Source organism: Mycosarcoma maydis, chromosome 1 (assembly GCF_000328475.2).
Source record: "Mycosarcoma maydis chromosome 1, whole genome shotgun sequence".
Classification (NCBI taxonomy): domain Eukaryota; kingdom Fungi; phylum Basidiomycota; class Ustilaginomycetes; order Ustilaginales; genus Mycosarcoma; species Mycosarcoma maydis.
This window is the reverse complement of record NC_026478.1, coordinates 238,497-262,846: the sequence shown is the minus strand read 5'-3', so window position 1 is coordinate 262,846 and position 24,350 is coordinate 238,497. Positions and strand designations below refer to the sequence as shown.

Genomic DNA, 24,350 nt, shown 5'->3' with positions numbered 1-24,350 from the left:
AATCGCATTCGCACCGGCTCGCAAGTCAATCTGAAAGCCAAGAGCAAAAAAAAAACTCTTTAATGCAGCAGAGACAACCAACAATCACCAATGGGCCGCGACTTGCGATTGACACTCAGCTCATAATGAACATTGCAAGGCCATTTTGTGTGTGGCTTGCTTGCTTGCTTGCTTCGGCAAGCCCGACTTATCTGATGTGATCTGGTCTTGACTTTGCTCTGTATTTGTGCCGATGATTCGATTTGTTCTTCACATTTGCACTCGTACTTTCCGCTCTTGTTGATACAGTATTCTTGCTCGTCGGCAGCTGCCGTCGCCTTGTTTTCTGCGCCTCGACCCTACTTGATCGTCTCACCTCTGCATTGCGCCTTTTCGAGCAAGACGTCTGGCACGCATCTCGGTAGACTCTCTTCCTTCGCAACATTGTGATTCTCTTCGGGCCGTCGCCACTTGTCCCGCTGAGGCTTCCGCTCTCCCCCGAAGCTGCTGTTCACCAGCCAATAGGAGCACGGCGCCCACATCGACAGCATTCAGTCACTCAATCTGTCCATTTCCTCGCTGTTGGAATTTCAACACAAACTGAGGCACGCATTGACACGCCAAACCAAACTCAGGCACCAGTCCTGATTCTCTACAGCGGCCGTTCCTCGCTACAGCTTATCAGATCATTCAAGCCCGCTTCAAGTCCTTGGTCGGCCCTCTCTTCTTTCACTTCGTTCTTTAGGTGACACTGGATTGGGGAAATTAAAAAAAAAAAATTCTTTTCACCCAGCACCACGTCCTTTTGCCTATCTGATAGACGGTGGAAGAAATCCAGACGCAAGCTGCCCTTCTCTTCACCTTTCTGTCCGGTTCGTCCCCTTGCTGTTGCTCTTCCTCTTGATAAGGTCGCCCTGCCAGCAGATCATATCTCCCTGTTCCTAGCTCCGTGACAAGGTATACCCCGTTCAGGCAGGCAACAAGGTACTTTCATCTTGTGCTTTGCTCTCTACCAACCGTCACTCTCCTTGCAAGATTACATCCTAGGCGACCTTCGCAAGCAACACTCGTCAACATGGTCGCACCTCAACGTCGTACGGTGATGCCAGCGCTGGGCTTGCTTGCCTCGTCGCTGTGCTCATTGCTCTTGACCGCAAATGCTGCCACCGTCGAGCAGCACTGGAATATCAACTGGGTGCCCGATGTTAATCCAGACGGCCTTTACCCAAGGCACGTCATTGGCGTCAATGGTAGCTGGCCTCCTCCCATCATCAACGTCAACGCATCAGACACGGTTCGTATCACTGCTACCAACAAGCTTGAGACCGGCGTCGGTGCCTCGCTCCATTCGCACGGCATGTTCTTCAACCGTACTGGCTACTATGACGGCGCTGTAGCGATCACTCAATGTCCCATCCCTCCTGGCCAATCCTTCACATACGAGACGCTCAACTCGCCCGCTTCGCCTGCCGACCGTCGTAAGCAGATGGGCACCTTCTGGATTCATGCGCACAACAACGACCAGTACACCGACGGTCTTCGTTCTCCTGTCATCATCCACCCCGATGACCCGGCGGACATTCACTACAACTACGACGACGACTACACCGTCATCCTCGGCGATTGGTACCACTCCAACTACACAGACTTGGTCAAGAACGAGTTTATGAACCGCAAAAACCCTACCGGTGCCGAACCCGTCCCCAAATCTGGTCTCATCTACTTTGCTCACACTTCCAACAAGACTTCGGCTGCCACCTACCTGCCTGGCTTCAGCGAGAACGCTACGCTCCCCTTCGAGGCGGGCAAGACGTACAGGTTGCGTGTCATCAACATGTCGGCGCTAGCTGCTTTTTACTTCTACCTGTCCGGTCACGACATGCAGGTGATCGAGGTCGAAGGTGTTGATGTGCTGCCTCAGCCTGTCGATTTCCTCTCGGTTGCCGTAGCGCAGCGTTTCAGCGTGCTCGTCACAGCGAGAAACGACACTGATCCCCAGAACTGGAAGTTGCACGCCAACATGGACGAGGACATGTTTGACGTTGTTCCCGAAGATCTCCAGCTCAACGTGTCGGCGACCATCTCGTATCCCAACGCTCCCAAGGACAAGTTCGGACCGGAAAAGATCCTCGAAGAGTACACTTACTTTGATGACCTTCAATTCGTCCCCGTCAACGCTGAGCCTATGGTCACTCCCGACGCAGTCCATCGTCTCGATGTTTCGTTCGACACCATGTCCGACGGTGAAAATTATGCCGCTTTCAACAACATCTCTTACGTTGCTCCCCAGGTGCCGGCTTTGTTCTCTGCCGAATCCATGGGTGCGCTCGCTTCCAACCCGGCTATCTACGGCCCTAACTCGAACGCCTTTGTTATCAAGCACAACGAAATGATCGAAGTTCAGCTCTTTAACTGGGACGCTGGTAAGCATCCCTTCCATCTTCACGGTCATCACTTCCAGGTCGTTCACAAGTCGCAGGATGTCACTTCAGACGATCCGACTATCAACCCTCCGTTCAACTCGTCACAGGTCAACCCCATGAGGCGCGACACGGTCATGGTCCCACCCGGCGGATCGGCTTACTTGCGCTTCAGGGCCGACAACCCAGGAGCTTGGTTCTTCCACTGCCACATTGATCCTCATCTCGTGTCTGGTCTGGCCTCGATTTTCATCGAAGCACCCGATGTTCTGTCCGACAGTTTCCTCAACGTGCCTAGCTACATCAAGAATCAATGTCAGGCTCAAGGGATTGCTACCACCGGCAACGCCGTTGGCCTCAACTCTACCTCCGACTTTGATGGTCTCGCCAAGGGTCCTACATATCTCGAGTCTGGCTGGACCGGTCGTGCGATCGCTGCTTTCACGGGCTGCATCATCACCGGCCTGCTCGGTCTCGCTACCGTCGTCGTTTACGGCTGGCATTCGGGCGAAGAGGACGACGACGAGGAAGAGGAGGACAAGTGAATGTCCCCGGTTCGACGCGCGTGGCGGGCTTGCTTGATTTGTGAAGAAGGCACAATTTCAACATAAAATCTGTGACAGGGTTTCACATACCATGTACTAAGGGTGAGAATTTTCCAGAGTAACTTGTCACCAAGTCAACTCAATGCTCATTTGATATCAACTAGTCCGTGACCGAACCGTGCGAGGTGCTTAACTTGACAGCGCGATAAAAGCGCGGATAACAGGGTTGTAGCGCTCATTTTCTCATCAGTATGAAGACTCTGCTTTCGACTGTGTTGACGACATTCGTAATCATAGATAGTGTGCACGGCTCGCACAATCTTGTATGAATCGTAGATCAACACGTTCTCTTGCCAGCTCCGGCTACAGGGAGCCGCAAGACAGCCGACCTAACGTATACGCTTGACTGCTAGCTTGACTTTCACCCAAGCCAGGATGAGATGATGTGGCTTTTAGATCTTTTTTGACAATGCAAAAATACTGTAATACAAGACAAACGGATCGCTTGTCGTTTTGAGTCTCATATTCTCTGAGTACGCTCGACATGCAACGGCGGCAATCGTGAATATCTCTCTTGGAGCTCAGCACTGTAAAGTTGGCTGACATCCAAAGTTTTGGGGCGACCTCTGCTGCTGAGCCCTTTAGGCTGCTTGAGTTGTACAAGCACTTAAATACAGACCAGTCCTCCTGCCTGAAGCGCCTATGCAAGCCATACTGGCTTTCCCCTCACTAACCTCGTCCACCATGCAGTTTTCCCCTCTGTTCTTGTATTTGTGGCTCGCCACGATCTTCAGCTTGCTCTCACTAGCCTCTGCGCAGCAGCACCCCCACCACAACCATGACCGTCATTCGCACCATCATCATGCGCAACATCAGCACCCACACCATCGCTTGTCCAGTTCGCATCGCCATGCGTCGAAGCGAGCATTTGGCGAGGCAATGCGTATCTGGACTCCTTCACAGGGGCCAGCTCGAAGATCAGCTGATTTGAAAGGCAGAGCGCTAGAGCCGTTCAATGAAGACGCTTCACCCGGTTGGACGTTCGGTCGTGTATACGATATTCCTCACTGGGATGGTGGAGATAGAGCTGGCTGTCGAACGACTCAAGTTTCTCGAAACCAGTCGGCCGCATCGGAAGAATCTGAGTTCGGGGCAAGCCACAAAGTATCGCACCGCAAACGCCGCGGCAGCCCCAACGCAGTTGGCAAGCGAGAAACTGATTCCGACTTTTGCACGCACAGTAACGTTGCGGTGGAAACGCCCGACGAATCGACCTGTAAGCACGAATACGGGACAGTTGACATTGCGGAAAAGCTGCGCAAGCGAATCATCCCCACCTTCGCTCAAGTTGAGGACATTGCCATTAAAGGCATCGAAGCCGGTCGGGACATGTACATGTCTCGAGTCCAAGCTGGAATGCCCGGCGGACTTTTGGAAATGCTGGTAGGGAGCAGCGAAGCGAGCCCGAACATCAAAGCACCCAGTTCAGCAATCAGTCAGCTGCCCAGCGGGACCGGGGCGAGTCCTTCCTCTCCTGGATCCGGAGCTCTAGCTGGTCCTGCTGCAGTCCCACGCTTGACTACACCGAGCAGTCACACCGGGGACACCAAAGTTCCTGAATTGATTGGTGGTGATCATTCATCCGATGCAAAATCGCCCGGGAGCAACGGCCTTCCGACCCTCGGGACTCCTCAAGGGACACTCCTCAACAGTTCTGTCAAGTCGAAACGACATCTCACCGATATCGAACTCAGAGATGCCGACGAACGACAAATTCTCAGCCTTGTATCTGCTGCGTTTGATACTGCGGACGAGATCAACGCAATTCCTGCATCACACAGAGAAAACAGCGACGACGGCACCAACGCGAGGCTGAAACGTTCATCTCAGCAATCTGGAACGGATGCTGCTACTTTTGCATTGTCGTTAACGCGCACTCTCATGCCCGCTCTTCTGGCTACTATTCATGCGACGAAGAAAGTTGGAGTCGCATTGATCCACTCGGAGCAACAGATACAAAAAGAGCAGATCAGGCACCAGAATGCTCATCACAGGAGGAATTCGAAGCAGAAAAAATGGAAAGGGAACAAGAAAGCGCGGTCGGCGAGTGATGAAAGCGGGGCTGGCAGTTCGGATGCTGCTCATCTTGATTCATCATCGCCTGCCGATTCTTCCGTTCCCACCTGGGCAGATCTAGGCAGCGGACAATGCAGAGGAACCCCTCAGCTATGTATGGCGCTAATCGAGTCAGCCTTCCCATACTGCCATCCCGACCAACACAATGTTCATGTGGATCTGGCGTCCGCGAAAGCACAGCATCCAGATGCCTCTGTCGAGCTAATTCGAGCAATCGTGTTTCACTGCACACTCAAATGTGCTCGTTTTGCCGAGTTCGTCAAAGCGGATCATGGATTCGAGGCTAAGCTGGACAAATGCACAGGCGTGGTGCATCTGCTCGACAAGGTCGAGTCGTTTGCTGACCATCTTCACTTGTCTGCAGCCGATTCTTACAAGGTAGAGCACAGTGACAAGCACGTCTCTCACTCTGCAAAGAAGCCACCTCCTCCAAAGCGCTCACTGTCAACTCAATGTAGATCCGCCTACCAGGCGCTCTTCACCGACGCAAAGCGGCCGGTTGCTTCGCACTCGAACAAGCTGTTCGGCTCGGTCGTCTCTGACCCTGCCTCTTTCCTTCACTGGGGCCTCGTTTCCAGCGTGTCGCAATGTCTCCAAGCTTGCGACGAGACCTCAGGCTGCGTGTTCGTTAACATCTACCAGCAGACATTCAGCCTGGACAATCCCAACATCAAGCTTTTCAATCGCGGCCTACTCGATCCTACAAAGATCAAAGAGAGCCGAGGAGACGAGTGGGAGCGCACCGAGGGCATGAGGCTGAGAAGCAAATTTGCAGGCAAACGAGAGGACAAGAAGAATTCGTTCGTACAGGGCCAGCTGACTTGTGCGCTGTATTCGAGATGCCATGCATTGTGCGATGCAGATCATCCAAGCGGCGGGGATGAACCAGTTTTCTTTGAACGCTCACAGGGCTGGTGCAAGTCTAAGGCTTGTGCATCCAATACAGCGTAAATGGTCGTGGCGACTATGCTACCAGCGGATCGCTTCCAGTCTCGTTGTATCACAAGTTCTGTATACTGAACAACAAAGACGTCGAAAAGTTAACAGGTGGGAGGAGGCCAAGGGCAAGGTCGAGTGGCGAACTCCAAGCATTAACCTTCGTGACTACACCACATCGACCGAACGATATTTTTAGATAATCATGAATCACGAATTAGCGCAGACCAGCCAACACATACAGTACGCGATACATACATATCAACCTGATCAAGACCCGCAAGCATTGAACTGATCTTGGTGTGCTGTAATGATGATGCTATCTGCGCCAATAGAGAGTTGAAAGCACCGCATCCCGTTCGATCTGCGCAGTCAACCAACTCGTCGCCTAGTCAGTACTGCGGTGGGGGACCACGCGGGAATCCTAGGTGCTGCAGTTCCTTTTACCATTTGCTTTTTGCTTCTTTCCAACCAAAGATACCAGATCTTCCACGCCGAATGAAGCGGCGCCGAACGACGGTAAGCGGATGATGTGATTGCGAATTCAATGACGAACAATCACAATGGTGATGCTGCGTTTACATTTTTTCGGATGCCTGGACTGTCGCTGTTGATGGTAAAGCTTTATCGACAGTCTGCTCGACGCTCTCCAATTGTTGAGCTTTGTTTCTCGACCTGACGAATCTCGAACTGAAGCAAAGCGATATACCGCTCATGACGAAGCACGCACCGCAGAAACCGATCGAGATGAGATACGCATTTGCACCGCTTCTGTGTAAATGGTCCCGACTGTAGTTAATCAGCGCCACAGCCATCGGCTGACCAAATTGACCTGGAATGACGCCTGTGACCAGCCAGAACACCGCCAAGGCCGAGGGTAAGTCTCTGATGCCCACCACTTCCGCCGACAATGGTGCTACACTGGACCACACCGTTCCACCCAGCAAGCCCTGAGTAATCGAAAATACGACAAGCAGACCGAAGGAGCGTGCGGGAAGCCAAAAGGCGAAGCACGTCAGCCCAGCAAGCGTCTGGATCATGATCGTGCAAGGGTGGCGACCGATTAAGTCGAGCAGCAAACCGCACACTGGACGTCCAATCATCTGTCCCGCTGCCAAGATCGACTGCAGCGTCGAAGCCTGTTTCTGCGTCAGGCCCAAGCCGGACGTAGCGTAAGCAGCGAGCGTATAGATGGCGACAAAGTAACCGATCATGCTGAACACGCCAAACAGCAGGATGAAAGCGTAGCCCGGATGCAAGATCCATTTGAGTTCGAGTGGATTCTTTTTTATCTTCGCTGCTGTTGTGACTTGTAGACCGGCCTCGAGTTTGTTACTGCGGCGAAAGCGCGAAGGAAGGAAACGCATCGTTTGTGGTTCTGTAGATTTCATCAGCATGATGCAAGGTACGAGCACGACAAACGAGACGATGCCGTTACAGATAAGCGCGTACTGCAGCGATTTCTCCTGAATCAAGTATCGTGTAGTATTGGCCAAAACCAAGCCGCCCAGCCCGCTTCCAGCAGCAGACAGACCCTGCGCATAGCTGAGCTTGCGTCGAAACCACTGGCTCAACAATGGCTGTGTTGGAATCATTGTCAATCCCAACCCGACGCCGAAAACGAATCCTTGCGTGAATAAGAGCTGTACATAGGTCTTGCACAACCCAGCGCCGATCTGGCCCATACTGACCAAGATTGCACCGAGGATGAGCGGGGTTTTGAACCAGCCCGTCGAACGCCAGAGAAGGTTGACGAAGGGGGCGACCAGCATGCACGATGCTACCGAGAGTCCGCCAACATACGCATATCGTATAGGGGTGGCGCCAGTGAAGTAGTCATGTTGGAGGTAATAGGAGAAATAAACGCCAAAGGTGGTGTTCACGCCCCACGTTACGGCGTTGAGGAAGATACTACAGACTACGTTGACCCAGCCGTACCCGCCTTCGCGGATGGTGAACTGCGAGTCGGAGAGTTTGACGTTGTCGGTGGTGGAGAGATCGATTTGTTTTTCTTCGCCGGTGCTAGTGACATTGACAGCGGGAATGTTGACTAGAGACTCTTTGGCCTCGGACGACGTTGTAGCTGCCAAGCGCGTGGCTTCAGCGCTGATGGTTGGGTTTGGCATTGTTGACATAGCGTGCTGTGGCGTTTGTATGGAATAATCGTTTGCCGTCCCTCCGTCAAGTACGAATGCGGATTCTCGACGGTCCCAGTCTATGTCGAGCCTATGATCATCCTACACATCTACTTGGGCTTCGCGTCGTTTATCTTCTACCTATCTATGTAGACGTAAACCAGAAGACGTCAGAAGCGGACACATGTCAAAAAGTCACACTCGTGACCATGTCAAGTGCGGCACGCGGGTATAACGTAGAAATCCAGTATTCTAATAGCCGGCTGGCGTCCAGTGGCTAGCGCCAGAAAGAGGCTTCTCTGGTCAAAACGCCGCTCAATCGCCCAGGGTTTTCCTTCGTTCACTGAGCAGTGCCGGCTTGGACCGTGGACCACGGACAAAGTGAGTGAGTGTTAGCGCGACAATTGTAACAAGTTCAAAAACGCGGCACGGGGATCTGCCGCGGCATAAGGCACGAGGAGATTCACGATTGACAGCTGCCACCTTCTGAACTTCCGCGTTATCCAGCTTCTCCTCAGCTGTAACCAACGACGCATTCTCTTCTTTGGCAGCATTCAGATGCCAAACAGTCGGTTTGCCACACGAGCCGAGAGTACTTGTGAAAGCAATGACAATGCAAAGAGATAGCCCATGACAAGATACGATAACAAAAAAATGTAGCAATACACGATCCGCGTCCAAGCCGTTGAGTATGCACGGGTATCGAGACTGAATCACTCGAGCGGGATTCAGCCCATTAGCAACTCATCAAGTGAATGAAGATTTGGGTAGCCTGAGTCTGCTCGAATCACTCGTCTACTCTTCAGCTTCCTGGACGTGGTTGAAGCTAGTTGGCTTCTCCTCGATGGGGATTTCCTGCTTGGTGGGCTCGAAGTCGTCCTCGGCGGTCAACTCTTGCCTGATGGTCCTCTTCGAGTTACCCGAAGTCCACAAGTACCAGTAGGCAAGATCTCTTAAGCTGCCATCGCCGTTGAAGAGCGCATTGAGACGCGATCCGTAGGCATCAGGTGGAGAGGAGACGGGGAAGCTACCAAAGTTCGAGGTGCGCTCGACGTACGACTGAGAGTTGAGCCACTGGGTGGCATCCATGTGGAACTGCTTGACCTGTTGTTGCGACCCGCCAGAGGAGGAGGTGACGCCGTACTCGGTGATCCAGATAGGAAGGTTAAAGCGGTTGCGGACCGAGGTGACGTACTTTTTCAGGCCGTTAAGGTCGTACCATGCACCGTACCAGTGGATGGCGATAAAGTCGACAGTGCAGCCTTTGCTCTTGCAAATTGTCATGAACTGACCGAGCCAGTCTTGGTTATAGACGATCTGGGGACTTCCAAGCCTAACTCCTCTGCTCTTCCAAGGTTGGATCTCCTGCATCCAGAGATTGGCTGCAGTTTGAGGGTCGAGATTGGATTGTCCCTTGATGTCGGGCTCGTTGAAGCCGAGTAGGGCTTGGGGTACGTTGGCGGCCATCTCTCGCTTGCGTTGAGCCCATTGTGAGTTGTACTGGGGACCCCAATAGCAAGGTACAAACTCTAGCTTGCCGTTGAATTTGGAGTTGGGCCCATCTTGCCAGTGCCAGTACCAGGTGATGAGTCCCTTGGCGACTTGGCTTCCCCAGTTGTCATTAGTTCCCCATGCAAGGCCACGCTGTGCTGCATGTGTCGAGGCAGGCAGCAGTGCGATGAGTGAGACGAGTGCAGAGAGGAGCAGAGAGAAGAACTTCATCTTGGTATATTAGATCGTCGACTCTGAGCCAGCAGAGTGGGCCGTTGGTATATGGTTGCAAAGGCGGCTGTAGAGGTAGCAAGGCTGGCAGGGGTTGTGGGCGGAGATCCGTGGTCTGTCCAGAATTGCGGTCCTACTTATACACCACATGCACGATCGGACCGTCCTCTAATATACTCGGGTTGTGTGTAGTTCACAATCAAGTGCCGCCATACCAGCAGCACCGCGCTGAGGCAAACTCTGAAAATCGAGGGTCAACTTCATGCTGCAGGCTGTCAAAATCTCTGCCGAATGTCTGTGAGTTTGTGTACATCGACGGGGCACTATCGCTCAACTTTGTTGCATTGGCGCAGTAACGAATCCGCCGTGAGAAGACGGAGGCACCAAGGCGCCCAACTGGGCGATAGTGATCCGTACAGCTGCGAGCTTCTGCGCATAGAGTGAACGAAACGATTCGACGGGAAGCGCACCAGTGCGCACAAAGGCAAAACAGGGGTGTTATGTGCGCTCGCAAACCCTCCTCATCTGCAGGGCTGCTTCTATCAAAACTGACCCTAAATCTGACAGCTGCAGGATAATTGCGTTTGCGACATCTTGCACTCGCGGCTCGGAACAAGCGATCTCTGTTTCAGTACAGTGAGGTTGTGTACAAAATGGGGGGTTGCGTAAAGCGACTGGAGCAAGATTTGGAAGGTGTGCGGAACGGAAAAATTCATCGGTGCGCGTGTATGGCGGCCGCAAGAAGAACTGGAGCCACGGTGAGCGAAAGAGAGGCCTTACAGCGCGGGATAGAGTGTGAGAGGAGGAACCACGTGTGGACGGGTAATCGCTGGCAGCCAGGAACAGCATGAAACTAGGGACCTCGCCTGGAGGGAGGCTTTGTGCGAAGCCATGCACAACGACTACATTGCGACATAGGCAGCGGCCAGCATCATGGCCTTTGTAAGAGAAAAGGGTTGAGGTGAAGCTTCAAGGGTTGCTGATGTATGTAGGCGCAACCAATTAACCCTGCGATCTTAGTACAGAATGGCTGATTAGAGTACTTGTGCAGCAAGAGTGACACCCCGAAATTGTCGGGCTGGCTGGCAAGCCTGTAAAATCGCAGCGGACGAGAAAGGATGCAGCTAAGTTCTTGCTGGTACACTGGCGCTGGGCGTACATCTGAGGGTTGGAGAGCTGCGGGACTGAAAGATTAGAGTCAAGGGACCGTCTAAGTGGATCTTGTTGGCAAGATTCACATATGCCAACTAGCTAAGAACGCCAAACACGACCGCATGAAACCCATGCCAATAGGACGGGAAGCGCCTCTTCTTGGTCAGTTCGTTTTTTTTTTCTTCTTCTTCTTCTTCTTCTTCTTCTTCTCATTTGATTTCATACGCCGACCCAAGCCTTTTTAGTCCTATTTGGGAGACGATAGGCCAAGATACAGGCGGTGAATGGCTGAGTCTCATGAGGAGGCAAGGTGCTCGTGTTCAGTCACAGTTCATGAGTAGAGCACGAGAGTCTGAACGACGTCTTGACCTGTCGGTCGTGCTTCCAGGCTGTGCTGTCCAAGGTTCGCATCTCGCATTTGTGTACTTTTGAAACAAGGGTTTCCTCGGCTTGCGTGACCTGTCGCGTGTCGCAATCACGAATCATGAATAACGAATCACGTATCACGAATCTGGCTGTGTCCAAGTGCAGCATCAAAGAGGCTGCTCAATCGGGCAGTCACCGGCAGAAAACGGATAAAAGAATATTCCAACGTCCCGCGTGCCTCATCCTGTCTTTCTTGTCAATCAGGAACAATCACAAACCACAATCACAATCGTGAATGTGAATCACGAATACTCTTCGAATTTTCACATGTGCATCCACCATTTCGTATATGCTGCCACGGGCAAGGCAAGCACGAGTGGATAATTGTAGAATGCCAAGACCTTCTGAACTGATCATATTCATATTCACCTCTCACCTTCTCTTTACCTCGAGCTGTGGCGAAGCTCATTACACATGTGCACCGGTGTTTCGGTTCGAAAGAGGTGTCTTGGTCCTGTTGCCCGACGGGTAGTCTTCATCGCAACACACATCGAAAGGCGGGTATACTGGGACCACGCTGAAGTTTTTTCCGGCATTACTCAACCACGATGGTCGAGAGAGTAGGATGGTGAAACTGACCCAGGCCAAGTCGACACACCAATCGCGGGCTTCCACGAGCACGTTTTGCCATGTTGCTGCGTGATTATCGATTCGAGCTGCCGATTCGTAGCTATCACGCTACCAATCAAACGAGACTGGGGTCAGGACACACAGAACCTGCCGATCGACGATCTAGCCTATCATGGTCATGATTCGCTTGCAACGATCATATGTCGTTTGCATGTGGTTGTCTAAGAGTATCAAGTGGATGATCGACGCTAATCCCTTAGCAGCTTAATACACATATATTGGTCAATCTACCTGATGATTGGCAGCAACAGTCATTCACGATTTGAGATTCGACGTTAAAATGCAGAGCCGAAGAGTCATCGATAAATTCGGGTGACAGCAAAGCCACAGCAAACCGGCGGAGTTGGAAAACCAAATCGCTTTGCAACGCGCGAAGAAAGATTAAAAAAGCAGGGTGCAACCCCTAAATTCACGATTGAATCACGCATAGATTGGATCTTGGGACGTCGCAACTCTTCTGGCATGCCATTCGTTATTCTCTATCGACGGGCAAAAAATTTGTCCAGCGCTCGTTTCTTCTTGCTCGTACCTGCAGCTGTAGCCTTAGCTGTAGTTGTAGCGGGTCGTTGCGATGCCGATGCACCAGCACTGTCGGCTACCTGGGGTGCTTGCGACAGAGTAACGGCAAAGTGCCAATCAAGATGTTCATCCTTGAGCTTTTCTACCAGATATGGCTTCTCGAACCACGCCGATCCCGATGGTGCCTGGATCAGGTGCGAGCAATCGGGACACCGCCAATGTGGATCGTCTTCTTGATCGGCTTGCGGTCCTGATGCAGCTTCGACGACCTTGACGCCAGCTTCTTCGTCAATGTCGACCCTGGGTTGCTCTGTATCGTCATCACGATTGTCTTTCGTCGGACCCTCTTTTTGCTTGGAATGCGACGCTTGCGACTGTAGTTGTTTGCTTTGAGTCTCAAACATGACATCCAAACGATTGCGTTTCCTTTTCTTCTTTGGGGACGAATGTTCCTCCGAGTCAACTTCTGCTGCGAGTCTCGTAATTTCAGGCCCTTCTGCTAGTGCTGCTGGCAATGGAAATGTCGATGCTGTCGCTGTGCTCCCACTAGCCGTCCCGAGAAAGCCAGCAATACCTTGCTGACCAGCTTCGCCCTCAGCTAAGCTTCCAAAACCCAACGCGATCGTCAACACCTTGGCCTCTCCAAAGCCCGACGATCCTAGCCCCAAACCAAGGGCATCCCCAAGGCTCTCTTCCCATAACTTCTGTCCTTTTTTGAGAATCACCTTGGCCAGATCGTCTTGGTTGTTCGGGTTGGTGAATGGAAACGCTGTCTGGCGGCTGCGTGGCACTGAGCCAGCTCGAATGTACCGCAGCACCAACGTCTTTGGCCAAAGATTGCGCCGCTCTTCCCTTGCCTCCCTGAGCCTGATGGCTAGTTCGGTAGAGAGGATGTCCAGCCAGTGCGTTGCTTCTTCCGGCTTTGTGATCGCGGGTCGGACAGATTTGCTCGCCAGCATGGTCTGGTTATTCACCCGCTCCCGCACCTCGCTATAATCGATCCCGCGAAGCACGTTGTACACCCACCGAGCTTCTTCCCCGAACTTGGCCTGCATCTCGTCCAGCCCCACTCCCCACAGATCCGACACAGTCGCTGAGTTCCACTCGGCGCCCATCGCATTACCTAGCTTCCCACCGAGGAATCGAATCTTTTGGAAGGGCAAAGAAGAGAAAAAGTTGGCAACCGAACACGGACGCATGATGGTTTGACCGTTGGGCTTGCGCCAAGACGAACAGAGCTTGGAGAGCGTCTTATTCGATCCGATGCCTGCTGACGTGGTGTATCCGAGTTCGTCAAGAACATTTTGTCGTACGCGGTTCATGAGTTCAGCGCCGAGAGCGAGAGCTACATCGGTCCACGTGGTCTCGCCGTATTCAATGTGATCCCAGAGCGCGGCTTCCGAGTCGAGGTCGTCTTGCTGACTTGATGAAGGGTCGGTGAGGTGATCTTGGTCGGAGCCCCATGATGGCGGTGGTTGTTTGCCTGTCGACTGGCCTTGAGCAGCTTGGGCGCTGTGGTCGGCTGCTTGTGACGTATTGGCGCTCGGCAGCTCGGGTAGCAGTTCCGATACGATTCCAGCTCCGATAGGCGCATCCACCAAGAGTGCTCTTTTCGCCACCGCTTTCTCCGGCCTACCAATCCCCATTGCCTTGCCTACATCGCCCGTCTTCGGCACTACATACCCAAGCTGCTTCCATTGTTTCAGTCCCAGGCGTGGCGGTGGGGGCAACGGCTGATCCATCCCTTTCGCTCCTGTCACTGGGTCATCCGGAGGCGGATGGGCCAAATGCGGAAATCGCTGGATCAGCAGCTTGCGAACTTCGATGGTAAGGTCAAAATACGACTCATCGATGCTTGCCTTCTCCACCGCTCCGTGTGGGCAAGTCCTTTTGAAGATGGTGAGGATCTTGGTGCTCTCTCTACGGTAATGATCGAGACTGACTTTATGCGTTTCCGGTTTCGGATCCGGATGGTAATCTGGCTTGTTGCTTCCGTGTGCATAGGTGGCTACGTGGACGAGATGCAGATCGGGGCATTTCTTGAGAGCTTCCGGGATACTTTCAAAACGCGAAACGCCAGCGTCACGAGCTGGATAGTTAACCGCAATGAGGCCTTGCCACTGCTGCACAGCTATCGGCACGACGGTGGCATCGAGGCCAAGACGTGAGGCTTCGAATTGAGCATAGGCCGCATCTACATCGCAGTGCGCCACAACACGGAGGGGATTGGTGGGGTTGAGCGTGCCAGCAGAAAGAAGATGCTTGTATGTGATGGTAGGCCATGGTGGTGGACCAGAGCTGTGCACTGCAGTCTCGAGGTTCGTATGTGAGGGGACGGACTGTTGCGTTGGTTCCGGCGCTTTGAGGGAGGGGGCTCGGTCTGTCAGACTGCTGTGAACCTCTTCTGTGGGAAGATTGGGCAACAGGTGCTCCTTGTGAGTAGTGGTCTCAAACTTGGCTGACATATCTGAAGAGGCTCCTGATGATGAGGCAAAAGCTTCGACGCCAGTTGGTGCAAGGCTGTCAAATTTGCATGCAGTCTTTGTTGGAGATGACATCTTGTGCGTGCATCAGGTTGAAACGGAGCAAGGCAAGTCCTATATGCTGCAAGGAGTCCTATAACGGCATGACGAGACCAGCCGCGAACCCGAATGCCTCTGATCGGCGCGACGTCTAGTAGAAGATGGGTGAGAGGCCGGCAGAGATACGTAGGTGGCACCCACACTGAGGTCGACAAGATGATGGTTTCAGTTCAGGGTCCTTGGGCTGGATCGTGTGGAGGCTCAGCCCGAAGAAACAAAAACTTACGGTTGCAGAGCGCGCCTTCAAACTCAAACGCGTCTTGTGGTGTCAAAGGCAATCGTGAATCTGCACGACTTGTCAATCAGTCAGGAATGCCAGGCCTGTTCATTGCCTCCTCGTTCAGCGATGATGTTACGAACCACAGGGCACGCCCCGAGCATAGAATCAAGCATACACATTCCTGACCGAATCAAAGAAGAAACAAGCAAGTCTCCAAAGCATAATCGTACGATGCGATTTTGTGTCCCTCCTAAAACGATGGCTATACAAGCGGTGAGCTTTTATTGAGTGTGAAAAGCATGTTGATGGCAGGAGTATTGGATGACCGCATCTTGGTTACTCGTCACGATGCATTCGATGTGGCCTACCTTCTCCGTCATGGTACCGTCGAGAATGCGGGGCGTGATGATGCTTCTCATCTTCACCTCGGTGGCCGCGTCCAGCCCCTGATGGAGAACCTCTTCGTTTGTGGCGCCTTTCATCATGATGTCTGGACCGATGCCGGCTCAGAGATTCCGGTGATCTGCTCCTACTTCTGCTTCTACTGCTCCGATCATTTTGATGACTCCGATGCCTTCTTGACGATCTCTCGTCATGGCCACCGTCTGCATGTAGATGTTGCTTGCTCGAACTTCCTTCACGGTTGCCGTCTCGGTGCCGGGACGAGCCGTCACGGTGACGATGTCGGCGATGTCCGTCCCGAGCTTCATCTTCATGATGGGATCGGCTTGAATGACGACAACGATCATCACTTTGCGCTTTCCCTCGATCCTCCCCGTGCCTATCATCTTTGACTTCCGCAGCTCGACGCCTCCTCACCTCATCCTTCGCGAACTTTCTTGCCAGCTTCTCATCCGCTTCCGAGACGGCTTCCTCACGACCTGTTGTACCCCACTTCTTCCTATCCTTATCTAGAACTTCGGTATTTGCGCCTGTTCCTGCTTTTCTCCCGAGCCCATCGGAACCGCGTGCCAATCTCTCTCCCACTACCGCGGTCGCTCCGGCGGTTGCAGAAGGAGGGGCACGTCCTAGCTTCGCATACAGTTCAGCGGTCTCGGCCTCTTTGATTCTTCGGAGCTCCTCTCTGCGCTCATCGGCTACAGAGGTGGAAGAGGAGGCTACGTCTTTGTTGTACCAGTTGATGTCACGACCGTCTTGCCAGCGTCCAGTAGGGGCAGCGACCGAATTGCCGAGGTAGAACTCGCGATGTTTGGATTGTTTGACTTTGTCCCAGCTGAATTCGGCAGCTCCGCCACGAGCGCCACCGCGAGTTGGGTGGTACATCGCAAGACTGGCGGATAGAGCCACGAGTTGTGTAAGTGGTCGGTATGGATGTGTCGGTCGTGAAGGATAAGAAGCGATCGTACCGCGTTTTATGAATCGACCTCCACTCCACACTCAGCTTCGCGAAATTCTCCGCCTTGTCCGCCTTGTCCGCCTTGTCCGCCTTCGTAAAATCGGGACCAGACTCTGTAACTGTATCTAGACCTCATCAGCCCCCTTCAGAGGCACAAACGATCAGACACACCTACATGATCACACAATCGCCAAGATACAAGGTCAGTGTACATGGTAAGAATCAATTAGACAGGAATGTACGTGCTTGCCTTCGCAGCTCCCGGGTCGCAGCCAGATCAATCGGCTTGGTGGTGAGGGTGCATCGCATGTGTCGAAGTCAGATCCTCCAGCCCGATCTTGACGAGCTTTCCGTCTAGGCTACCTTCCCTGTACACATCCACGATCCTTCCCAGCAGCTCCGAGGTTGACACACCGTCCGTCCGCCTTGTAGGCAGGAACCTACCCTGCCTCTTGACAAAGGCATAAATGTCTTCCATACCAATCCCCGAGTACGGTAAATCGTCGTGTGCAATATAGTCAATCTCGAGCGTATCGATCAGATTCTGATCGACGACCCATGGCGCGTCCTCTAGCACCTCGTCTACCCACCTGCAGTTGCGCACACATTCGTAGCGCTCCTGGCTCGTCAACACGGGCTTGTTCTTATGCTTTCCGCACGAAAAGCTGCTGACTACTCCAACGATGAGATGAACAGAAGGGAACGACAGTTTGGCTTGACGCAGTTGCAGAGCATGCGCATAGTGGAAGAGGTCGTAGACGCCATCTGCGTAGATACGGATGGGCCGCTCTCGACCTTCGCTATCGTATCGCTTGGGAGGCGGATTGATCGAATAGTCGCGCTGAGGATCCGGGTTGAAGATGGCTTGGTGTACCCAGGCTTGGATCTCTTCAGCAGAGGGGATCGAGGAGGGTTGGAAGCCCCCTTCTTCAAGATCGTCGCCCTCCGGATGGCAATCTGCGTGGCGGCTGTTCATCGTCTGGATGTAGCTGCGCGAACGGACAGGGCCTGGTGCGGTGCTCTTGGTGGCAGAGATGTTCGGTACAGTCGTCGGTTTGTTTGCTCCCTCGCGCTGAGAGGATGCTGGAGTGGGTGTACCGATTGCAACCTGGCTCGAGACGGGCGTACGGGCAGCATATTCGACATCGCCATCGTAAGGGGTGCCTCCGTCAGTGTTATTGCTCGCTTCGTCATCGGCTCCGTCTTTGAGCTCGGCTCGGCGGGCCGCGGCGTGCGAAGCGTGATGAGAGCCTGAAGCCTTGCGCTTGGAAGCAACAGCCGACTGACCAAGCACCGAAGGATCCAGAGTGGGGGCAGCTGTGCCATCGCTAGCCTGTCGTGCATTGGGGGTAGCAGCCATAGCAGCAGCCGGAAGAGCATCCACGATGCCAGAGGAAGCGGCAGCCGAGAACGGATCAGTGGCCTTTTTTTGCGGCTTAACGGTGGTCAAAGGCTGTGAGGTCGCGGTGGCACCACCAACAGCAGGAGCCGGGAGAGTGCCAAGGTTGAGACCTGCGGCACTATCGGCTGTGCCTACATGTCTCTGCGCAGCGACAACTTTGGGCAAAAGCTCGGCAGAAGAGCTCCGGGAAAGTGCGGCACTGGCGTTTGCAAGCGTCGTGCCAACTGAAGGCCTGGTGTACCTCTCATCATCGTCCGAAGAGACCTCCCTCCTGCGCTCCGCCGTTGTGGAGGATTGCTGTTGCACCGAGGAGGGAGAGACAAAACCATGCTGAACCGCAGGCTGACCAGGTCTTGCGCTCGCTAAAGGTGCGACCGTTTGCGCTGCAGCAACACGTGGCGGGCTAGAGCTAGCGGGTGTCTTGTCGTCAACCAAAGCAGTGGGCTTAAGTTGATATTGCAGCTTGGAAGGCTGATGCAGAGCTGCCGAGTCGATCAGGGCCTGATCTCTATCGTTGGGCGGGATGGATGAGAGCGACGAAGATATGGGTACAGTTGCCGAACTGGGTCCCTGATGGTGATGACGAAGCGAAGCAATCGATGCATCGTCGTCGAAGGTCTCTTCCTGATCATCGTTATCCTCTTCGGAAGCGTCACGAGAAGAAGAGATAAAATTGTTAGCTTCGTCGTCTTCGTTTTCGAGCTGGAGTTGGGCTAGCTGGGCAGGTAGATGCTTCTTTTTGCGTCGTGCTGGGTCGGTGATGTGGTGAGCGTGATGGTGATGATGGTGATGATGGTGGTGATGGTGATGGGGGTGTTGTGGCGATGTTGTTGCCGGCGCATTCGCTGTGGGAGCTGGCGCAGTTGAGCTGGCGACGCTGCTGCCACTACCCGATTCGGCCGTTCTAGACGACGGTGCAGCCATGTTTGCAGTGGGAAGCGCTACGACACGGCCTCGCCTTTTCAAACAAGCCTTAAGGGTTCTTCCGCGTATGCAGAGGCGTATCTGCTGAAATTAGCAGGACGGAGATGTGCTACTTTTACGCGCCTCTGATATAAACCTCGTGGACGGCGTTGAAAGAACGTGCGATTTGGCCCGAGATTGGTGAAAGGTAGGCAGGCGGCTTGCAATCTAGCTCGATATCCGATTCGAGCTACTCAATTGATCGAAACGTGCGAGGACAATGCCTGGTGTGAGTAAGCCAACGGAGTCTTGAATCGGTGTTCGCCTTAAATTGGATCGCAGCGAGAGAAGATGCAGTGAACGTAAGACGTGACGAGAGGCAATCACAAATCGATGATCTTGAAGATAGCCAAGAACTCCGTATTCCTCCAGCTCGTGCGTGTCTGTGGTGTGTTCGTGAGTGAGCAGCGTTCATTGGCTCGATTTTTGAGAGAGAGAGAGAGAGAGAGAGAGAGAAAGCACGGCCCAAAATTAAATTTGTGTGTAGCTTGGTCGGTGCGTTTTCTTTTCCTACAGGCAGCAGTTTGCGTCACTCACGACTCAGACTCTTTCGTGTTTCACGTCTGGAGATTCACCTTCGTAGCTTGTTTGAATTTGAAAGCTGAAAAAACGGGAGCACGTTTTGATAATGCATCTCCCGATTGAAGCTAAAATATTAATACATCGCCGATATGTTCCAACTCCTCGCCCCGCAAGCAACAACAAATCGTGAGTTTAACCAATCGTGAATCACGAATCTCTGGTTCTTATAGAAGCAAAAAGCTAAGCAAGATGGCAAAAAAAATTCTTGCACAAAACAACAAGTTCCGGTCGGAGGAGGTGAATGAGCTTAGATGTGAATGCGACTGCGAACGACACTGCTGCTGCCACTGCCGGTGCTCTCGTAGTCGTCGCGCTCCTTCTCCTCGAACGGATCCTCATCCTCTTCATCGAACAATACATGGCTTGCCTCCGCCTCATCATCCTCACCGCTAAGCAGTGTTCGCTTTGAAGTCAAGCCGCCGAGCTCGTGTTGCTCTGTCGCTGTTGCGCGTGACGAGCTGTGCCCTGCACCACCATTGCCATGACCGTTTCCCAGGCTGAGGCGCGAATACAGCGACGTGCTCGCCTGTGCTTCGCTATCCTCACCTCTTGCCTGTGCCGCGTTCTTCCTCGCAGCACCGTACTGGCCTCCATACCCCACATATAGATCAACAAGCACGTTGATCCACAGGAACATGAGCATGGAGGCGCTAAAATCAATCAGTCCCCATGTAGCATGATCGACGCCTTGTGAATCAGCCCATCGCAGCTCTTCGTCCGTCGCCGACATGAAAAGAACGCCTGACGCTACTAGCAGATAAGGCGGAAGATACTGGAACGCTCGAATGGGGTACCAGCTTCCGTTGACCGCTTCGTTGCTCGCTGTAGGCACGTTTGGTGATTCGACAGTAGCTCCAGTAGGACGATCTTGTAAGACAAAGCAGACCTCGACCATCCTGGCAATACCCGCACCCATAAGCGTGTATCCGAAAAGCGAGTGGATCATGGTTGAAATCATCAGCGCTTGCGAGTGGGCACTCATCGCCCAACCGGTTAAGATGATGATGATGGATGGGAAGACATTTCGTCTACCCCCTCGGCTGAGCCAGATTCCTACAGCACCGCCGGCCCACCACAGAACGCCCATGAGTGTGTGTTGCAAGTCCTTGTGCGTCCATGGTCCACCATGATGCTCGGTGAATGTGTTGACGATGCCCCATAGCATGATGACCCACGAATCAAACCATTCTTGACTCTGACCGCGTCGCTGCAGCCAGTCACCGCCTGCTTTCATCATGATTACCAGGATGGCTGCATAGGCTTGAAAGGCGGAGCCCATAATGTAGTGGGCAAGGCATTGGCCAAGATGCCCACCGAAGCACCAGGATTGGAGAGTGGAGAGACCGAACACCATCTGCACCCAGCCGACGATAGGAAAGCTCTTACCGAGGATGCCGTGGATGGTGACGAGCGTGGGTCGAATCCACTTTTCGGGCCGCCATTGCAGATGCAGCTTGAGGTAGACGCCGAGAAATGTCTGCACAGCAAGGTAAAAGACGAGCAGCGATGCCATAGTGCCATGAGCAGTATGCGGGAAGGATCGACCGCCGTGTCCATGACCGAGAAAGTAGCCTCCGACAGTGAGCGCGAGCGAGGTGATAGCGACAGGCACATGCAGTCGATGTCGCACCATGCCAAGCACCATGGCTAAAGGGAAAAGGAAGAACCATGCAAAAGTCTGGACACCGATGTGAATCCAGAGAATATTATCGATGGGTATCGAGTTGTCTGCGGGGCCATGTGAATGATGACCGTGTGCTAAGGCTGTGGGAAACGATGTCAGCATGAAGCTGCTGACCAGCAGCGTTGTCGGTGAAATCGCCATCCTCGACAATAGTGATGATACGCGCCACATTCTCGATATGTTGGCCGTCAGACACGACACCAAACAGTCGGGAAGCGATGGAAGAAGATACGAAGGACAGCTTGATGGCGAGCAAAGCAGATCATTTGCACTCCGCTGCACCTTCACGCTTGTAAATTTAATCATGGAACCTCATGTATTCACGATTACAGATGCCGAAGGCAAACAAAGCAGGGTTCAGCACGGATCGGACTTACCGACAGCCAGGAACGCATTCACCATACGTGATATTTTTCGCGTCCGTGTCGCATGTACCGTGTCCCACGTTCGCAATCAAGCTCTGTGAAAGTTTACGATCTCACACCTCAGCACTTACGTACGAAAGAGAGTGTGAGTGACGAGTGGAGCTTTGCGGATTTCTGCATAAGTTAGGATAAAGTCGGGACAAAGATTCGATTCGGATTCAGTTAGTGGTGCACGCTCGCGGGCGAACGGCGGCGACTCATGACTGTCAGCTTGAAGCGGCGCTGTCCAGCAGCTGTCTTGAAGGGTTCATGGGTGAAAGGGTGGCAACCATCGGTGTCCGTCTTATGCAGGGTCGCTGGGACGAGGCACAAAGAGCAGAGAGGCTTCCAGGTAGATTTGGTGGGCCAATCGTGAATCTTATCTTGTGCTCATCTCATCTTCTGCCGTCATTTATTACTCGCCCACACAGCATCACTTCTTTCGTGATCCCATCGTTCCATCACGGTTGTTTTCTTCTGATCCTCGCCGTAATATGTGAAACAGCGCACATGGCTAAGTGGCCTACACAGCTACACGGCAAGAACTCCACCTACTACTAGCGTAGCTGACGCACCCTAGCATGGCCAGCATTGACCCCAACAATATCATTACCCACACTCATTCTAGATACATCTTCATCACCCTCGCTGCTCGCCGAATTCAAGAGTCACTTCTTTCCCTCATCCGACTCAACTGGCTTAAGAAAGTCCCCCGACCTAGCGCACGTATGTGGTTTCCCGTGCTCACACTGTCGGTCTCCTACCTGCTTCTCGACGCGGTAGCCGCCCTCACCATCTCCCGACTCATCTACTTGGGCGTCCGAAACTTTGTCAAGCAACTCTATGATTGGTTCAGCGTTCGACTACAGGCAAGACTAGCATCGAGAACTGCAGCATCGCACGCTAATATGCTGTTGTTGGGGTCGACAGCCTGGCCATCTGGCACGCCGATCATTCCCAGAACGTTGTGGAATGGAGGCGGGATAGGTGGGACAAATATTCCTGATAGTGGTACCCACATCGGTGGTAGCAGCAACAGTGGGCTTGGAGCGTTTGGGAATAGAACCCGACCTGGCCTTGGTTCTGCAACGGGTCACTCTACCACAGGTACAAGAGCGGACAGCGGCACCAGTCGGCTGGGTTCGGTACAGAGAAGGGACTGGATTGCCGTGACCGATCCGCAGAGAAGGATCGAGGTGCCCGTGTATCCGGAAATCTCGAGCTTGGTCACCGTTATCACTCGTGAAGCGTTAGATACGCGAGTCGGTCACGCGCTGAAAAGGATTGCTTTTTGGGCCACGGATATCCTCTGCAGAGCTGGACTCCAAGATGATACACCCGTTCTATACAATCCGCAGGCCAGCTACTACTTTTCACCGTTCTATTCATCACACACGGACTGTTCAAACGCACACTCAACCGCAGCCTCGTATCCGACATTGTCAACAGTCGACACCATGACAGCCAACAGCGTGCTACACCAATTTCCCGAGGAAATTGTCTCATACATCCTCACCCTTGCTGCCTGTCCCAGTCTCTCTCCAAACGAACCTCGATCCTGTCCAACGAACGTGCTTCTCCTCTCGAGACGGTACTACAACCTCATCATCCCGAAACTCTACCACAGCGTTTCACTGCATACACCTGCCTCATTCCGCTCGTTCCGCGTCACACTTGCCTTGCTCAATCCGACTTTGGGCAAGTACGTCCGCAAACTTCAAATTGGATCATCCGAATTCGACGCCTCCGGTTATTGCCCTTCAGCTCTATCGGATCATGGACGTCTCTCGGTAGGCATCGAACAGATGCTCTTAGCCAGTCCTCGATTGGAAGAACTAAGTTTGGACCTGTTCAGTATGGGGGCATTACATATGGGGACAGTCTCAAGACTTGAGAAGGGACCACAGCCGGTGCGCTTGTGTACCGAGCTGACGACGATCCCTTATCTGAGCTTGCCAACGTTTGAGGATTTGAAAGAGCTCGAGTTACTGGTGTTTGGAATGGATGCAGCAACAGCTAGGGAATTACGGACCACGTTGCCGTTGCTAGAGAGGTTAGAGTTGCGACTCGTCACGAGGCGGCGTGGACCGGCGTTTCAAAATGGACAGGACACATGGAGCCCTACGCAGCTTCCGACGTTTGAGAATGAGGATGACGAAGGGTTGGCCGAGGCGCGGACTGCGGAAGCGGATATAAGGAGGGGAGCGGAACAAGGCGATGTGTTCCAGCTGGAAAGCGACATGCACGATTTCATAGAGGCCCTGCATCTCTTGAGGACGTGGCCGCGGAGTGACGAGCGACTCGGAAGGAGCCTGAAGCAGATCGTCGTCTTTGCGTGGCCGAGCGCGGTCCGCAGACTCAAGAGAGTGTTTGATAATGTGCAAGTCGGCGGGACCGGTGCTACTTCGATGCAGATCGAGCTCGACAAAGGCTACCTCATGGGTCCGAGACGAGGTGCCCATGTGCTGTGGCGCAAAGACAGGGCGAGGGCGGCATGGGCATCCTAGATTCATGATGTTCATGGCGAAACTACTGTATCTTTCATCTTGCTCCAGG

The 24,350-nt window shown here is 53.2% G+C and overlaps 9 protein-coding genes and 1 non-coding gene across 10 annotated transcripts; 4 read left to right on the top strand and 6 right to left on the bottom strand.

Annotated features, from left to right (window-relative positions):
- Positions 1 to 1,054: 1,054 nt before the first annotated feature.
- On the top strand, positions 1,055 to 2,944 carry UMAG_00105 (iron transport multicopper oxidase; the record flags this gene model as incomplete). Its single annotated transcript, XM_011387766.1, has 1 exon — positions 1,055 to 2,944. The coding sequence occupies one exon, from the start codon at positions 1,055 to 1,057 to the stop codon at positions 2,942 to 2,944; it is 1,890 nt and encodes a 629-aa protein (XP_011386068.1).
- Positions 2,945 to 3,688: 744 nt separating this feature from the next.
- Positions 3,689 to 6,031, top strand: UMAG_00104 (uncharacterized protein; the record flags this gene model as incomplete). Its single annotated transcript, XM_011387765.1, has 1 exon — positions 3,689 to 6,031. One exon carries the CDS (start codon positions 3,689 to 3,691, stop codon positions 6,029 to 6,031), a length of 2,343 nt encoding a protein of 780 aa, XP_011386067.1.
- Positions 6,032 to 6,341: 310 nt separating this feature from the next.
- Positions 6,342 to 6,456, top strand: UMAG_16201. Its single transcript, XR_897718.1, has one exon. It is a non-coding gene; the product is annotated as a 5S ribosomal RNA (ribosomal RNA).
- A 138-nt stretch (positions 6,457 to 6,594) lies between these two features.
- On the bottom strand, positions 6,595 to 8,142 carry UMAG_00103 (uncharacterized protein; the record flags this gene model as incomplete). The annotated part of the gene is made up of 1 exon (XM_011387764.1): positions 6,595 to 8,142. One exon carries the CDS (start codon positions 8,140 to 8,142, stop codon positions 6,595 to 6,597), a length of 1,548 nt encoding a protein of 515 aa, XP_011386066.1.
- Positions 8,143 to 8,946: 804 nt separating this feature from the next.
- UMAG_00102 (uncharacterized protein) lies at positions 8,947 to 9,873 on the bottom strand (the record flags this gene model as incomplete). Its single annotated transcript, XM_011387763.1, has 1 exon — positions 8,947 to 9,873. One exon carries the CDS (start codon positions 9,871 to 9,873, stop codon positions 8,947 to 8,949), a length of 927 nt encoding a protein of 308 aa, XP_011386065.1.
- A 2,687-nt stretch (positions 9,874 to 12,560) lies between these two features.
- Positions 12,561 to 15,158, bottom strand: UMAG_00101 (DNA-directed DNA polymerase eta; the record flags this gene model as incomplete). The annotated part of the gene is made up of 1 exon (XM_011387762.1): positions 12,561 to 15,158. The coding sequence occupies one exon, from the start codon at positions 15,156 to 15,158 to the stop codon at positions 12,561 to 12,563; it is 2,598 nt and encodes an 865-aa protein (XP_011386064.1).
- Positions 15,159 to 15,738: 580 nt separating this feature from the next.
- On the bottom strand, positions 15,739 to 16,686 carry UMAG_10022 (uncharacterized protein; the record flags this gene model as incomplete). Its single annotated transcript, XM_011388310.1, has 1 exon — positions 15,739 to 16,686. One exon carries the CDS (start codon positions 16,684 to 16,686, stop codon positions 15,739 to 15,741), a length of 948 nt encoding a protein of 315 aa, XP_011386612.1.
- A 350-nt stretch (positions 16,687 to 17,036) lies between these two features.
- Positions 17,037 to 19,085, bottom strand: UMAG_00099 (uncharacterized protein; the record flags this gene model as incomplete). Its single annotated transcript, XM_011387761.1, has 1 exon — positions 17,037 to 19,085. The coding sequence occupies one exon, from the start codon at positions 19,083 to 19,085 to the stop codon at positions 17,037 to 17,039; it is 2,049 nt and encodes a 682-aa protein (XP_011386063.1).
- An 868-nt stretch (positions 19,086 to 19,953) lies between these two features.
- On the bottom strand, positions 19,954 to 21,531 carry UMAG_00098 (uncharacterized protein; the record flags this gene model as incomplete). Its single annotated transcript, XM_011387760.1, has 1 exon — positions 19,954 to 21,531. The coding sequence occupies one exon, from the start codon at positions 21,529 to 21,531 to the stop codon at positions 19,954 to 19,956; it is 1,578 nt and encodes a 525-aa protein (XP_011386062.1).
- A 991-nt stretch (positions 21,532 to 22,522) lies between these two features.
- Positions 22,523 to 24,301, top strand: UMAG_00097 (uncharacterized protein; the record flags this gene model as incomplete). Its single annotated transcript, XM_011387759.1, has 1 exon — positions 22,523 to 24,301. One exon carries the CDS (start codon positions 22,523 to 22,525, stop codon positions 24,299 to 24,301), a length of 1,779 nt encoding a protein of 592 aa, XP_011386061.1.
- Between the last annotated feature and the right edge of the window lie 49 nt (positions 24,302 to 24,350).